At 42.9% G+C, this 16,062-nt stretch overlaps 1 protein-coding gene across 1 annotated transcript in view; it reads left to right on the top strand.

The window, feature by feature from the left end:
• ulk4 (unc-51 like kinase 4) overlaps positions 1 to 16,062 on the top strand; it is a 123,752-nt gene that overhangs the window by 92,612 nt on the left and 15,078 nt on the right. The window contains exons 32-34 of the mRNA XM_014003354.1: positions 6,892 to 7,058; positions 8,360 to 8,461; positions 13,644 to 13,838. Of these exons, the coding sequence (XP_013858808.1) occupies positions 6,892 to 7,058; positions 8,360 to 8,461; positions 13,644 to 13,838 (464 nt within the window). The remainder of the gene's footprint in view (positions 1 to 6,891; positions 7,059 to 8,359; positions 8,462 to 13,643; positions 13,839 to 16,062) is intronic.

The raw sequence follows: 16,062 nt of genomic DNA on the forward strand, positions 1-16,062 counted from the left end.
CACACACACACACACACACACACACACACACACACACACACCCACACACACACACACATTTGGCAAAACAAAAAGAAAAAAAAACAATGTAAACTTTACATTTATGATTCTGTGCACCAAAAAATGGTGAAAGGTAATAATGGTTGTCCAGCCTCTGATCTCTTGGTTTTGAGTAACTGAGCAATTTAGTTGAGTAGTGCTTTAATAATGACAAAAAGAGCTTACCTCTCTGCACCTGTCAGTCACCTGCTCACCTGTGCACTGGACAGCCGCAGTGGGCGGTGCAGCAGGAGGTCTGTGCTGTCACGCAAGACTTGGCTGACAAATCATTAAATCTTTTTTAAGTCAATGTTAAAATATCAACATTCACAATAACTTTAGGTTACTTGCGTAACCCCGGTTCTCAGAGTAGCATGAGTGAGATGTCTCACTATGGGATACGCCCCCTGCGGATTCCTCAGAAGCATGTATCTCATTACGCCAATCCTGATTGGCTGGTGATCGCGACGCATGCGTCACCTACCCTTTAAGTAGCTTGCGCTATGACTCAGCGTCATTCGAAATAAGCACCTCTTCTCGCTTCGCCCCAGCAAGAAGGATTGTCTGGTGAGACATCTCACTTATGCTACTCTGAGAACCGGGATTAAGCAAGTAACCTAAAGTTCTCATTCATAGCATTCGTTTTGATGTCTCACTATGGGATATGGAGACTCCGTATTGACAGACCGCTTATCTCTAGCGACCCCAGCACTTAATTGTGTTTGTCTTGTTCTAGTAAAAACCCTGTGTTTAAAACAGCGGCGGCCACTCTTGGAACAGAAACATCCAACTTATAAAATCGAGCAAAAGCAAGTGGAGAGGACCAACTCGCTGCTGCACATATATCCTGAATAGGGACCCCTTTAAAGAGGGCCCAGGATGCAGCCAGGCCCCGGGTGGCGTGGGCACGTAGACCCACAGGTGCCTGAATGGTAAATGGACTGAACTTATAGAGTGCTTTTCAAGTCCCTCCGGACCCCAAAGCACTTTACACTAACAGACATTCACCCATTCACACTCACATTCACACACTGATGATGGAGAGCTACATTGTAGCCGCGGCATGGTGGCTCAGTTGGTAGAGCTGATGCCTCTCAGCAAGAAGGTCACCGGTTCAAATCCTGGTCTGGGGACCTTTCTGGGTAGAGTTTGCATGTTCTCTTCATGCATGCGTGGGTTCTCTCCGGATACTCCGGCTTCCTCCCACAGACCGAAAACATGACTGTTAGGTTAATTGATAACTCTAAATTGTCCCTAGGTGTGAGTGAGAGAGTGAATGGTTGTTTGTCTTGTTTGTCTCTATATGTGTGGCCCTGTGATGGACTTGCGACCTGTCCAGGGTGTACCCCGCCCCTCGCACTGTGACTGCTGGATATGGGCACCAGTGACCCACGCAACCCTGAAAAGGAAGAAGTGTGTACAGAAAATGGATGGATGGATGGATGGATGGATGGATACATTGTAGCCACAGCTGCCCTGGGGTGCACTGACAGAGGTGGGGCTGCCATGCACCGGCAGCACCGGACCCTCTGACCACCATCAGTAGGCAAGGTGGGTGAAGTGTCTTGCCCAAGGACACAACAACTGAGACGGCTGGACAGGGGATTGAACCAGCGACCTTCCGGTTCCAGGACGACTCCCCTAACCACTCCGCCACAGCCACCCATACTGAAGGCCCTGGCTTGTATAGGACAGCGCAATTGCTCCCACAATCCAGTGGGAGAGCTGCTGCTTTGTGATGGGCTTGCCTCTATGAGAGTTTGTCCAGGACACAAAGAGCTGATCGCGTCTTCTGAAGCTGCTAGTTCTGTCCAAGTAAGCACGCAGGGCCCAAACTGGACAAAGTTTGTTCAGCCGCTCTTCCTCTGATGAAGAGAAGGGTGGAGGAGAAGGGGCTGTAAGGATAATTGGAGAGAATGAGCCCACCACCTTAGGCACAAAGGCTGGGTTGGGCTGCAGTGAGACCCTGACATTCCCTGGACCAAACCTGGTGCAGAAGGGGTGTACTGAGAGTGCATGGACATCGCTAACACGTTTAGCAGATGCCAAGGCCAACAACAGCACTGTCTTTAAGGACAGATGTTTGAAGTCTGCCTCATCCAACGGCTCAAATGGAGGCCTGGAGAGTTCATCCAACATCACCGCCAGGTCCTATGGGGGAGCCAGGGACCTAGGGACTGGAAGGAGCCTGTGTGCACCTTTCATAAAACGGTCCACCAAAGGGTGTTGGCTGGCTGTTTTCCCTTCAAAGCCTACATGACAGGCTGAAATAGCAGCTGTCGTGGCACCATTTCACCAGGGCAGAGATGCGGGAAATAAACAAAGTGGAAACTGTGTGGTCTCGATCTCAGATTATTTAATAGAAAGATGCATATGCAAGGAATGAGCAGAGCAGGACAGACGTGAATCAAAGCGCCTGTCAAGCTCACGCTGACCCGGAAACAGGAAACAGACAATATTTAAACATCCTGCTAACAAAATAAGAGCGTCAGAGATATGCAGGAACCAATGAGATAGTTACAAGTAAATAGGCCTTGAGATTACATGAGTACATACAGTATCTTAAGAATCATGAGAAACAGATTATATAATGGCAGTTATCAAGAGATACAGAACAGGACATGTCAAGGTAATATGCAGTTAGGGAGTCATAGGATATTCTTCCATCACACAGCCAAGTACACTTTAATTGTGGAAAAGGCCTTTTGTTTGTAAATCAGCTGCTGCAGAAATTTCTCCAACTGGACATTGAAAAGAAAGGTGTCCTCTCTCAGAGCACCACTTCTCAACTATCCTCCACTTACAGTCAGACAGGGACCTGGTGGAGGGGGCTCTAGCACTCTCGATTGTATTTATCACATCCTGAGGGAGCCCTGTAGTATTTAAATTATACCACTCATGGGCCAGGCCCACAACTTTAGGTGATCTGGGTGTGGGTGAAAAACTGTTCCCCCTGCCTGAGACAGCATGTTCTCCCGTAAGGGGAGCTGCCATGGTTGTCCGATCAGGAGCTGATAAATCTCTGCCAGCCAGTGCATCGCTTGCCAATGTGGAGCTATCAGTATCAGCCTGTGACTGTGCTGCCTCACTCTGGACAGAGTGGGAGCTATCAGAGCCAAAGGGGGGGAAAGCATAAAGAAGAACGTGGGGCCAGGCGTGCGCAAGCGCTTCCATGCCAAGGGGCGCGTTCTGATTGCGTATGGAAAAAAAACAGTGAGCACTGAGCATTCTCCCTGGAGGCAAACAGGTCTACCATTGCCTGCCCAAAGTGGAGCCACAGTTGTTCCACTATGGTTGGATGGAGAGTCCAGTCTCCATATAATGGAGCACCCCTGGACAACATGTCCGCACCGCGGTTCAGGACCCCAGGGACATGGGTGGCCCTGAGTGACAGGAGGTGCATGCTGCTCCAAAAAATCAGTTTGCGTGCCAGAGTGTGCAACCGGAGTGAGCGCAGCCCCCCTGCCGGTTGATATGAGCTACTGTAGTTGTGTTGTTTGTCCTTACAAGAATGTGATGACCGCGCAGAAAAGGGAGGAAGCTTTTCAGCATGAGAAACACCGCTAAGAGCTCCAAATAATTTATGTGAGACCGCAGCCTCTGTACACCGTACGACACCCTCGGACTCAGAGAAAGTCCAAAAGGGAGCACTGTGTATTCGTAGCAGACGCCCTGAAAAGTGAATCTCAGATATTTCCTGTGTGGTGGGTACACTGAAATGTGGAAATATGCGTCCTTTAAATCGACCGAGGTGAACCAGTCGCCCTGGCGCACTAGGCAAACGGGATGCGTGTGTGAGCACCCGGAATTTGTATTTTCTTAGATAGCTGTTCAGAGCCCTCAGATCCAGGATAGGGCGAATACTGCTCCCCCCCCACCCCCGTTTGGGAATGACAAAATACCTGGAGTAGTGACCATTCTGACTCCAGTCCACGGGTACGGGGCGAATTGCTCCCTTCCTTAGCAGCTCAGAAATTTCCTCCTGTAGCGCACGAGCAGAATCCCCCTGGGCTTGATTGAATTTTATTCCAGAAAAGCGAGGGGGAGCCGCGGCGAACTGGAGCCTGTATCCCCGCATTATAATGCGATGGATCCAAGCTGAAGCCATGAGGGAAACCCATCTGTTGTTACGGGTGGAGAGTGACGTCACAGCGGAATCTCCCGCTGATTTCACACATCGTCTTGTGGCGCCCTCTGGCGACAGAGGAGGCATGTCGCACATGGTAGGCACTGCGCATGCGCGAGGTGATTTTATTTTTTTACAGATTCGGTCCCAAGCCGCTGCCTGCGATGGGGGGTGGCCGCCTCCAGGAGCGAAAATGGAACAGAACTGTTCATTTTATATTTTTATCTTTAATATTTTTAACTGCGCCCTCGACCTTAGGTCTGGATGTGGCAGTGAAATATTTATTTCTGAACGTGTGTGTGTGCTTGTGTGACTTGGTGGGACAGATCCGGCTGTCCCAACAATCGAGTTTCCTCCTCCTCTGGCTGGGGAACCACGCAGCGGCGGGAAAATGGAGGGGCACACACTCTTCGGCCAGGCATGGAGGGCTGGTGAACGGGGAACATCCAGCTCCATCACCTGTGAGAAAACAGGGCCATCAAGCAGCCCTTTTCATCTTCCTGGCCTGATGACTAGGAGCCTGAGCAGGTTGTACAGGAGGAACAGCTGCAGGCTGTGTCAATGTCTTTAGGGGCCAAACCGGTTTTCCCTCCTGGCCGGGCGGGGCGGGTGGAGATGACTGAGGTTTGGGCCGCTTGGGGATTTTAAAGGCAGGAGGTCGCGAAGCTGCCTGGGCAAAGGTATGCCACGGGGCCGCCTGGGTGGGGTGCTCTGATTTCCTGGGCTGGCAAAATCGTACCGCCTCATCCTCCTTTTTTCGGGCCTCACATGGCTTCTGCATTGAGGCCAAAGCGGAGCCGAAGATGCCTTCCGGCACTATCGGCATGTCCAGAATGTCCTCTTTTTCCCTGTCCGACAGCAGTTTGAGCCACCTTGTTCATTCCTGCAGCACCATCATCCCCATTGATTTCCCGGTGGCCTGGACTGTGCAGCGCTGCACGCGTAAGCAGATTCTGTGATCACGGTAATTACCTCCCACACCTCAGGGTCTAGCTTGGTGGCCATATCCTCGCACAGCTCAGCTTGGTACGCTGAGAGCATGGAGGAAACATTGAGTGCTTTAACAGCGACAGCTGCACCTCTGTAGGCCCTTTCAGTCAAGGCGGACTGCTTCGACGGCAGTATGGGGGTTCTGGAAGAAGTCGGGAGCCGTGGTGCAGGTGGGCTGCCACCAGCGGCTCCATCGGGGGCATGTGGTGTATGCCTAGCTTATCCATGCCCTCAAAGTCCAAAGACAAGGCTCCATGGGTTTGAGATTTCCCCCTGAATGGGCGGTCCTTCCAGGAGACCACAACCTCGTCCAGCAGCTCCGGGAAAACCGGGAGCAGTTGTTTCACCGTCCTAGTAGCCTGTGGCAGTTTCTTCCCTTCGTAACGGAATCTGGTGGGCTCCGTTGCTACTTCAGGCCATGGGATATTGAGTCTGGAGGCAGCACGCTTGCACACGGTCTGCATGTCCATGCTCACAGCAGGAGAGGCTACTGCTCTCTCCTGCTCATCCCAGGGGACAGACGAGGCGCCAGCCTTTGCAGCCTGAGCGCTTGGGATGAAGACTTCATCATCATCTTCATCATCTTCGGATACGAGGAGCTCCGAGATTATCTCGTTATCTTCCTCGTAGTCCAGTTCCAGGACATCTTTGACAGGCGAGGGCGCCAGGGCTAGTTCCAGCTGGGAGCCCCAGCTATCTGTAGCTCCTGGTTCGGCGTCTACGTCTTCCCACTCGTTGACAGTGTCGGGCGGCGGCCCACCCGTCGACAAGTATGGGTCCCTGCCGGAGAGGCTAGCTTGGCGTGCTAGCCATCTGCGGAGGCTCTTCATGGTGAACCGGGAGCAGTTCGCGCACGAGCCCAGGGCGTCAAGCGCCAGGCGGGCATGTTCCAGCCTGAGGCACGTCGAGCACACCTGGTGTGGATCCTTGCTCGAAATTTTGTTCCCGCAGCCACAGAGACRAGCCTCCGAGTCGCTGCCTCCTCTGGTGTGAAGAGAAGCGGAGTCCATTTTGGTCGCTGGTTTGCTAAGCAAAATTGTTTCAAGCTAAACAGGTATGTGAAGTCTGAAACAAAAGGCTGTATTCTTTGGCATGGTAATACAGCAAAGTTTGTATGACGAAAGTGCTCCAGACTATGGTGAAGGCTGAAGCTAACGCAGCTAGCACCCGTAGACGGAGTTAGCCAAATCACTTAAATCGGTGGACAGTTAAGCTAGTCTGCTAAAGAGAAATGCCTCTCGAAGCGAGAAGAGGTTTTCGAATGACACTGCGTCATAGCGCAAGCTACTTAAAGGGTAGGTGACGCATGTGTCACGATCACCAGCCAATCAGGATTGGCGTAATGAGACACATGCTTCTGAGGAATCCGCAGGGGGTGTATCCCATAGTGAGACATCGAAACGAATGCTATGAATAAGAACTGCAAGAAAAAAGTTCATAAAACAAATGATAATTAAACTAATAAAACACTTTTTTTTCAATTTATCAAGGCTAAAAAGGGTCCTTGTTGAATTTTGTTGTGTCTGGTTTGCCTCCATCAGTGACACGCTATATCCTCATTTCAAAAGAGCAGTCCCCACCACCGCTGCACCTGTTATTCTTTGTGCACACAGTCTTATTAAATCGCACGCAACACGCCCACATTTAACAGACTATTTATTTATTTTCATGGGCATTTAGTACTGATTATCTACTGTCTTGATAAATAAGCTCCTAACCTTTTCTCTTCCCCTCAGGGCTTGTAGAGGTGGTGCTGAATACACTCTCAAACTCTTCACTGGTCTACCTGGATGGAGAGAGGCATGCTGGGAGAAAAGTCAGCCATCTTGTGGTTCAATACCTTTTGGAGCTTCTTTACAACATCCTAAAACAAACATCGTCTGTTGTCCGAGCAGCGCTGCAGGTACAAACACTCCATTCAAATCTTCACTGTGTTGTGTACAACAGCATTCATTTCAAGGAACTGAATTTAGTTAAGTTTTTATAATCTTTCTTTATTAAGGGTTAGCTGTGTTCAAGTAGTTTGACTTCTTCATGTTACTTTTATCTGAATATTTTTTTTCACCACTATTTGTCCATCTTATCTATGGTGAGACTAAATTCACCGACAAAATCACAAAGTCAACTTCCTCAAAATGTTGCCCGTGTGTGTGTGTGTGTGTGTGTGTGTGTGTGTGTGTGTGTGTGTGTTCGTGTGTGTGTGCTAGCAGGTTTAAGCAACTGCAATATTGAAGTTGTGGACTCAGGAGAACGCACATGAGGTCCTGAGTCCCTGGGACACGCACACACACAAACACACTAAGAGGCACATACTGAGGGGCCTGTCTGGCTATGTCCCTGCGGCCTCATTATCACTGCTGGCTTTGTCCTCAGCTTGCCTCGCTATATAGACACACGCGCACAAAAACCAGCCCCCATCTCCCCATACTGTGCACCTCAGTCCAACACATACATATTAATGCCTGGACAAGGAGGGGGGGGACTAAAGTGAAAAGAGGGTAAAAGACTGGGTGATCGAGAGGACAGAAAGGAGAAAGGGAAGGATGGAAAGACTGAGGATGGAGCAAGGAAAATGGGCAGCGGAAATCAATTCTACCAGAAATGCAAAGCTCATTAAAAAGGGAACTTCTGCCCAAACCAAATTCATTTGGGTAATAAGGTCTGATAAGGAGAGAGGACGTGACTCGATCGCTCTCCCCAAACTTTTGGTCGAGAGAGTAAGTCATATTACAGCACACAGTGGGGAGAAAAAACTGAGAGCAAGGAGAGGGGAGGGGGAGTGACTTTGGAACAGAAAGAGAATGTATGCCAGAATTAATCACCTTATTCCACCACTAATTGGCCTGAAGTTTAACTGTAGGCATGAACTGAGCTAAAATAACTGAGTTACTGTAACGCCATTGATAAAGGGAAAAAATCTGGATAACACGAGAAGACTAGTTTACATAAGATGCAAAATAATAATAATAATTAGTGTGAAAATTAAATTGTTCTGAATGTCTTGTTAAGGACGGACGGTGGGGGGGGGGGGGGTTGCTGTAACACAGAAAAGCTTATTTCCCATCCTCGTCTTGTACAGTGTCTCTCTGTGTCAGTCTGTCAGAATAAGTCTTGACAAGTCTCTGGATAAATCATTATTGACTGTCAAATCTCTATAAATGATTTAACTTGTGTGTGTGTGCATGTCTGTGTGTGTGTGTATAGAGCCAGAGGCTATCTTGTCCAGCAGCAGAGACGGAGGCAGCAGAAAAACTGCTCGTAGCCAACAGACCCCTGAGTCAACTCAGCACTCACCTGATTCACATGGTGAGACCAACACTCACACGTCCTGTGTGTGTGTGTGTGTGTGTGTGGGGGGGGGGGGGGGTCAGTTTCTGCAAGCATGTATAACTTCTGATGAAACATTTGAGAATTTATCATTTAAAACTTCATGCCACAAAAGGACCTAAAAGGGTTTGTACAGTGAACAGTATAATATTGAGAAATTCCACTGCTGAGTAGTTAGAGACAAAATATCCACAGCAGCTAAGTTTCTGTGTAAAGATTTGTATTTCAGCTACTTTTATTCCCCACATTTGTACATCTTTAGTGCACTACAGACCATGTCTACAGTTCTTTGTATATTTTTAAAAAAATCAACAGTTTCTGTTGCATTTGTTTGCATGTGAATAAGAGGAGCAGGGTCATTAGTAAAGAGAAGCAAAATGTTTTACAAGTACTTTCTAAAATGGAGAGTTTTAAAACCTTGTTTTTGGTGTGTCAGTGAGAAATTGAAGAAAGCAGCTGGTTTTGCACATGCCCGCTGTTGCTTTGTATATTGTGCATACTGGAAACTAACAAAAGTGCATAAATACAAAAACAAATAACATTTGCCTTTTTAAATCACAGTTACTAAGACACTGTGTCTTCAGCTCAGAACAAATTAAGAATTAAGGCTATTTTAACAAGAACAACTTTGCTTTTAATTAAAAATATAAAACCTATACCCATCACTAATCTGTAAATAGAAACATAACTTTTAAAGTTTATCTACCTACAATGTTCTTCCTTTTTACCCTTGAAGAAACACACTTCTTATAACATTGATACAATCGATTATAGTTAAACATGAATGACTTTGTAATTATATCCATATATATTTAGTGTTATTACGCCTTAAATCAAAATTAGTTGTTTGTCTGATAAACATTTGAAATAACTTTATTTTCTTTTAAGCAATTTGACAATTCAATGTAACATCTGGTAATAAATGTTTATAAATGCTATATAACCACTCCAGATGAACATCTTGGTTGACTAAAACTATTAAGTGCAATATTAAGCCCCGAAGAGCTGTATTTATATTTGTGCTGGTTTTAATGCAGCCTGATGCAATCGGACAAGTGGAAAGATAAGAGTTAGCTACAATCTTGTCCTTTCTGTTGAGAAAATGTGAAAATGTTATCACTGCAGCCTTTGAAAGACTCAGGTCTTGTGGCACTAAACACATTTGTGACACTTAAATTCATGCTTTAAAAGAGAAACTCCCTCTGTTCCTTAATGTATCTTCAAAATATCAGAAAGTATCAGGTAAAAAAAAACTGTTTTGTTGTGCCTGAAAACTGTCAGCTGACAGAGTGATGTTTAAAAATTTCACACAACGAAACGTACTGATTACACCATAGTCTTGTTAGTAAGCTGCTCAAAAAATAAAAACCATAAAATGATCACAAACTGAGAGATCATTTTAAAATGGCATCAGTCCTAACTATTAAAGAAAGGGAAATTAGTACATATTATAATTATTCTATTTATTTAAAAAAATCCCTTGCTTGAAAATGATTTTAGAAATTAAACAGTTGGACTTAAATTAACCACCTGTTCAGGCAGCTGGTGAGGCAGCAAATTTGTCCTACCTAAGAAGAAAATCAATTTTATTTTAGTGTCATTTTACAGCTTTGGTTTTCTCATGATTTTTTTTAATTTACATTTTCTAACGTCAAAGACTTCAATCTATTGCATGCAGGAAAAAGCATCCACATCATCCTGCGCTAACAGGAGCTAACGCTTTGCAGCGATGTGGGGGAAATTTTTCATTTTTTAATGTGTTCTGCTTGTTGTTGATCAAGCTTACAGTCGATGGATTCTGGTTGTCTGCTGAGCAGTTTGGGCATTTCCAGTGAGAACTATGCTTTTAATTACCAAAAAAATAATTAAGATAAGTAAATAAACATGTTTATCCACCCACAAAATGAATAATTTAGAATATTCCTTCTACTCTCCCAAGGAGTGGTTGCCTTTCAACACGTTAAATCTGAACTTCTACAAGAATTTATGAAACAAACTAAAATCTAAAATGTGTAAAAAAAAAACAGTCTCATTGAGACTAATTTTAGCATGAGAAACTGTGAAAGTAATATTCTCTCATAAAAATACTGAGGCAGATCAAATGCCACATTTAGACCTTTGTTCTGTAGATAAATAAGATCAAAGCCGAGCTGTTTTGTTAAACCTTCAGAAAAGACACATCATCAATAAGATATTGTTGCTGCTATGAGTCATAATGGGCCGAGTGTTCTGGTTTGAGAGGTGGCTTAGCTATATTTGGATTTAAATTGGGCTTGAGAACCATTGAAATTAATGGTGTCTAAAATGGTTCTGGTCTGTATTGAAGCACCAGATCATATCCTGAGTTTTAAGAGAGGTTGAATCTTGTAACAAGATGAAACAAAGCACAAGGAAAAACATTTAATTAAAGTTTAGCATTTTATTTGATTATTTAACCATTTCATAATCATCAATTCTGTAAAAATAAATAAATAAATAAAAATGATATTTCCAAGACAGCCTTTCTACAATCTGGCCATGCAATCTGCTGTTTTATAGACTGGAAAATTACATTTATCCAACTCTGCAGCTGTTAGTGATGATGGTAACTGAAGATTAATTTTTATCAGGAGTAGGATTTTAAATTTGAAATTACTCTGTGATTGTGAATAGTTTACTGATGTAGCCTTCTAGAAACGTTCTGCATATTGACAAAGAAGTGAACACATATTAGGGGTATCTCAGATGGATGGCAGACTTGGATGAAAGTAATGCAGTGAAAATAGATGAGAAAAATCCACGCAAAACAGAGGACGCTCTGAGGTATCCTAGAAAGTCAATGACTTATTGGACAGAGGAGGGACAAAAAAGGCGAGTGGGGGGCCAAGGGAGGAGGGCGTCTCCTGGGACTTAATGAACACATTACAGGGTTGATGGAGCAGCCAACACACTCTCAACCTCGGCACAGCCCCTTTTACCCTTTTGAAAGATAAGTGAGTGAGTGCATGTGTCAATAACAATCCAACATCACTAAAACTGGAAAACCTGCATCAGAAGCCTGGTATTGATGTAAGAACATTCCCATTTAATTGGTGCTCTATATTTTGACAAAGCAAACAAAACATAGTTTTAACTCTTGATAATTACTATATTGTCAGTTGCTGTAGTATTGTCTGTTAATGCAATTTCAAACTGACATTAGTAAGAAGAGCACAGAAGAAGTTTCCAGTTTTATCATGAATGTTAATTTTGGACAAAGTCTGACGTTTGGCCCTTTTAAATTAAACAGGAGCGCAGTGACAGAGAGGAGAATGTAGAAATGACAGCCTGCAACCGAAAATGTGGAAAACAGGACAAGAGATCTGCTTCATGGAAAACTCACCTCAGCTTTAGCCTTTTAGGTTTTATGTTAGCTCTCTAGCTAACATACAAATGGCCATGTTTGGCATTAGCTCTGTAGCTAATTTTCTAAGCATCACATGGATCACGTTAGACTGTTTCAATCCATATATGGGGCAGAACATTGAAACATAATACAAAATATAACTTTATCACACACTGTGATGCACACATTTTTTAAAGTAATTAGAAGTTTTCATTTGTCCCAAACAACTTTTAGCAGAATAGAGAAATAATGTACATGTATTAAGGCCAACATGTGCAAGTATCCCTTTAAAGATCCTCTTAAAGAACATTTTCATTTCTCTCTCATTAAAAATTATCATTAAAGTTGAAATTCACAAAGTGATTGCAGGATTTTTGTGAAAGCAACTTAGAGTTTTGCATGAGAGATGTGGGCCTCAAACTGCGCAACCAAAACAGCCTCTTGCTGCACTTGCACAGTTTGCTGAAATTTAAATGAGCATATATTCAGAAAGTTAGAGCAAAAAAAAGGTATATTTATGTAGGTAATTTTAGTGACTATGTTGCATTGACAAATAAATTGTCAAAAAGCATATAAATACTTTCTGCTAGTTTACATTTAGAATAACGCTTTTGATTACAGAATATTTTAAAACTAGTGCTTTACATTCCCAGGTTAGCAGATAGAACTAAAAGTAACTGTTTTCTGGTATAATTATTTTGTGCCCACCACCTCATTAAAAATACAGTGTAATGTTGTTATTTACAACAAAAGAACTGACACAAAAAACAGGAACTGCACATAAACCTTAGGAATAAGTAACAGCTTATATAAAACCTTTGTCAAATTGGGCCATCAAAGTTTTTAAAACCCAAAACGATTATTAGCTTTCGTGCTGTTGCCTTTCTTACCACGTCATTGTATTTACCTTATATTATAAGCCAGAATAATGTTTTACTGTTAGTAAAATGGTTAAAAATACAGTTTATTCTTGAACCAATGACTATATTTGAGGTTGATGAGGGGTTAATTACATTATAATTACCTGAAGTGCAGACCCTAAAACTACCTTTTGTAAATAATGAGCACTAAATGCAGGAGTGAAAGAGGTCCTTTTTGTTTAAACACCAGTTCTCTCCTGGTTTTTATTTTATTTTATTTTATTTTTGTCAAGCGTTAAGTTTAGAAATTGTCTTTTGTCTCATTTTTTCTTTGGTACAAAAGTTTACATGTTTGACTTCTTTACTGAAGTCAGTAAAACTGGTAACATGGTATGTACTGTATTTGATATGTTAACTTTTGTGGACATGAGGAGTAAAGAGGTGCTTATAATACAGTATTAAAACCCTGGGATTACTTGGGATTAGGAATGTTAAATTCTGATTGATATTGAGATGAGACAAGTAGATCTCAGCAAACAACAAAAAGTAGATATTGGTTCAAAACAGTTTGGGCACCCCTGATTTGGACAATTATAACACAATTTTACAAAGCCAGTCTTGCAATCTTATCTTTTCCTGCCAATGATTTCATAGTAGCAATGATTTTCCCTGCTTGTCTTTATGTTGGTTTTAAGATGCATCATTGCACTCTCCATTGTTTTCATCAATAAGCATGTTGACATCAGATTGGTGAAAATTCTGACATCAGCTAAGCTTTTTGTTGAACACTATGGCATTAAACAAACTATATCATAGAACTGTTCAAATTAAGTAACACTAACAATTTTCCAGACCTGTACAAAGTTTATATTGTTTTAGATGTCAAAACTGAATTGTAAACCTTGTTCTTTTATTAATCTTTCATATAAATCTGCAGCTGTCCAGTGAAAACCAGGAGGTGTGGGAGGAATCTCTTCAGTGTTTGTTTCTACTGGTACAGCTGTATGGTGCAGAGGATCAGGACTGCTTGTCACCTTCGTGCCTTCAAAGCTTCTCACACATCCTGCGGATGCACATGAACACGGAGACCCCTAAAATTCAACGCACAACACTTAGGATCATAAAGCGACTGGTGAGTAAAGTGCTCACATGAGTACAGAGGGATCAGACCTACATTTCTGCTCTGCCAGTGCAGAATCGTGGTGCCGCTGCACGACGAAAATATTGAAATAATAAGACACTCACACGCACACACCCCGAGTCCTGCTGGGCGGCTGTTCTGGAAATGTGGAGTTTTCACCAGAGCTCGACTGACAGAGGGGTGCAAGACAGACTGAGAAAGAAATGCTGGTTCGTATCTTTCTGTCAGTTCCTGGTCAAGTTTCTGTCCAGTACTTATGAAAGCAAATCTGTAAGAGGGAAAATTTAAGTTACTGCTCCTCCAGCATAACAAATAACTTTATCTTTATGGAGTAACGCAAAGAAAACAGAGCTCTTACAGCTCATCATCAGAACTTCAGTTTTTCCAAAGGGACTATTACTTATCCTGACAAACAATGGTAGCTGCTGTGCAGATCTGTAAATTCAATTAACTTAAAAAAAATTACAACCACTAAAATACTGCTTAGCAGTATTATTGATAAAATCTGCATTAAAGCACTTAAAACATAGTTTGAGAGTATCTTCTGAAGAAAAAATACATGATTTTGTACTGCAAGTAAAAGCACTCAAATGAAGCTAGAAGAGGTGTTCATGTGAGAAATAAAGGCAAACCTACATTTTTATGCCAAACACTCATTTTTACAAAATTTGTGCTGCTCCTTAGTTAAAATCACATAGTTACAATGTTTCTTTCATTAACTCAGCTCTGGTTCTAAAGGTTTATAGTTGGTGAAATGTCGATTTATTTAGTCTTAATCTTTGCTGATTAATAATTTCACAAACTAAAAAGAAAATAAAGAGAAGTGGAGTTGATGAGGAAGTCCAGTGTAAAGACATTTTTAAGCTGTCAACATGAAGTTTTATAAAAACAGGTTTTTTTTGTACATGGCCATAAATTATGCAAAAAGCTGTGCTAATGTTTTGGCTTGGCCGCAGGGTCATGAAATAGTTTCTGCACGTGGGACACAAGGTCAGCTGCCACCTTCAGATCAGATGAACTGACCCAAGGCTGTGCCTGGGAGCTGCTGGACTTTGTAGCTGTGTGTTAGAGGGGAAAGAAAGAACATTTGCAAGCATGGATGTATTTGTAATTCCTCTCACTAATTAGTTCTAGCCACCTGAACCACCCACTCACAAGCTCCCTATGTCACAGTCTCTCTCTCTCTCTCTTTTTTCCTCTGTTTATCTGTCTGACAAATTTGTCCTCTTGTGCAAACTCCCTCATTACCCCTGTGTTGCTTCAGTGTGTCTGTGTGTTTAGTCCTCTCCACCCTGAGCAACACACAGTGGTGTGTTTCAGCTGTGTCCTTGTAGCCAGTGGACGGTGGAAGCAGAGCTAATTGATTTGGGTATAATTTTTCTTCCGTTCTCTTCAGCTCATTTGTTTTCCCCACTAACGCTCAAACATCGGAGTCAAGCTGTTAAAGTAAAAAATAAAACCCCGCTTACTGACGTCTTTAGATCAAAATGCAGATGTCATTTAGATTTTGCTCTTTTTGAAACATCTAGTTGAGCAGTTCTGAGCTTGTAACTTTCAGAAATCTAATAGATCTTGATATAACTTCACTAGAGCTGTTTATTTCACACATGCATCAACCCTGGTTGATAATTGTTTAACCTGTTTCGATCTGATGCACCGCACGAGTTTACCACTCACCATGTCCACAGGTTCATGTGCAGTGTGGCTTTTACCACAAATATATGTTCAAAGAAACACAATCACTTCCCCGTTCTCTTTCAAACACACACTCAGACACGCATCTGCCCTTCAACAAAAAGGCTTTTTAATTATCTTTCATTGATTTCAGGGCTTTATTAATCTCAATCAAAGATCCCGCTAATAGCTTGGGAACTGCAAAGGAGGGGAGAATGAATCGTTTCTGAATTAGTAAAATTCAACTTAACTTTTCTGTTACAAATTGAAAAGAATCAAAGAAGAATGCTAATTAAATGGGGTGGGGGTGTGATAAGCTGTTAGAGGAGGAATCATGTTTTATTTCATTTATAGTAGGGTCGTCAGTTTCTGAACTTGTTAGTTTGCCTCTGGCACCACAGACTTTATTGTATCTGTAATATTAGGTAGTACATCAGAGATAATGTTTGTTGATCTGTAGTATTCTGTGAAATGGATCCTTGTTAGTTTTGGCCTGACTGCTAACCTTATGCTTGCAGTTAGAATTGTCCTCCATCCTTTA

This window comes from Austrofundulus limnaeus, unplaced genomic scaffold, assembly GCF_001266775.1.
Source record: "Austrofundulus limnaeus strain Quisiro unplaced genomic scaffold, Austrofundulus_limnaeus-1.0 Scaffold18, whole genome shotgun sequence".
Taxonomy (NCBI): Eukaryota; Metazoa; Chordata; class Actinopteri; order Cyprinodontiformes; family Rivulidae; genus Austrofundulus; species Austrofundulus limnaeus.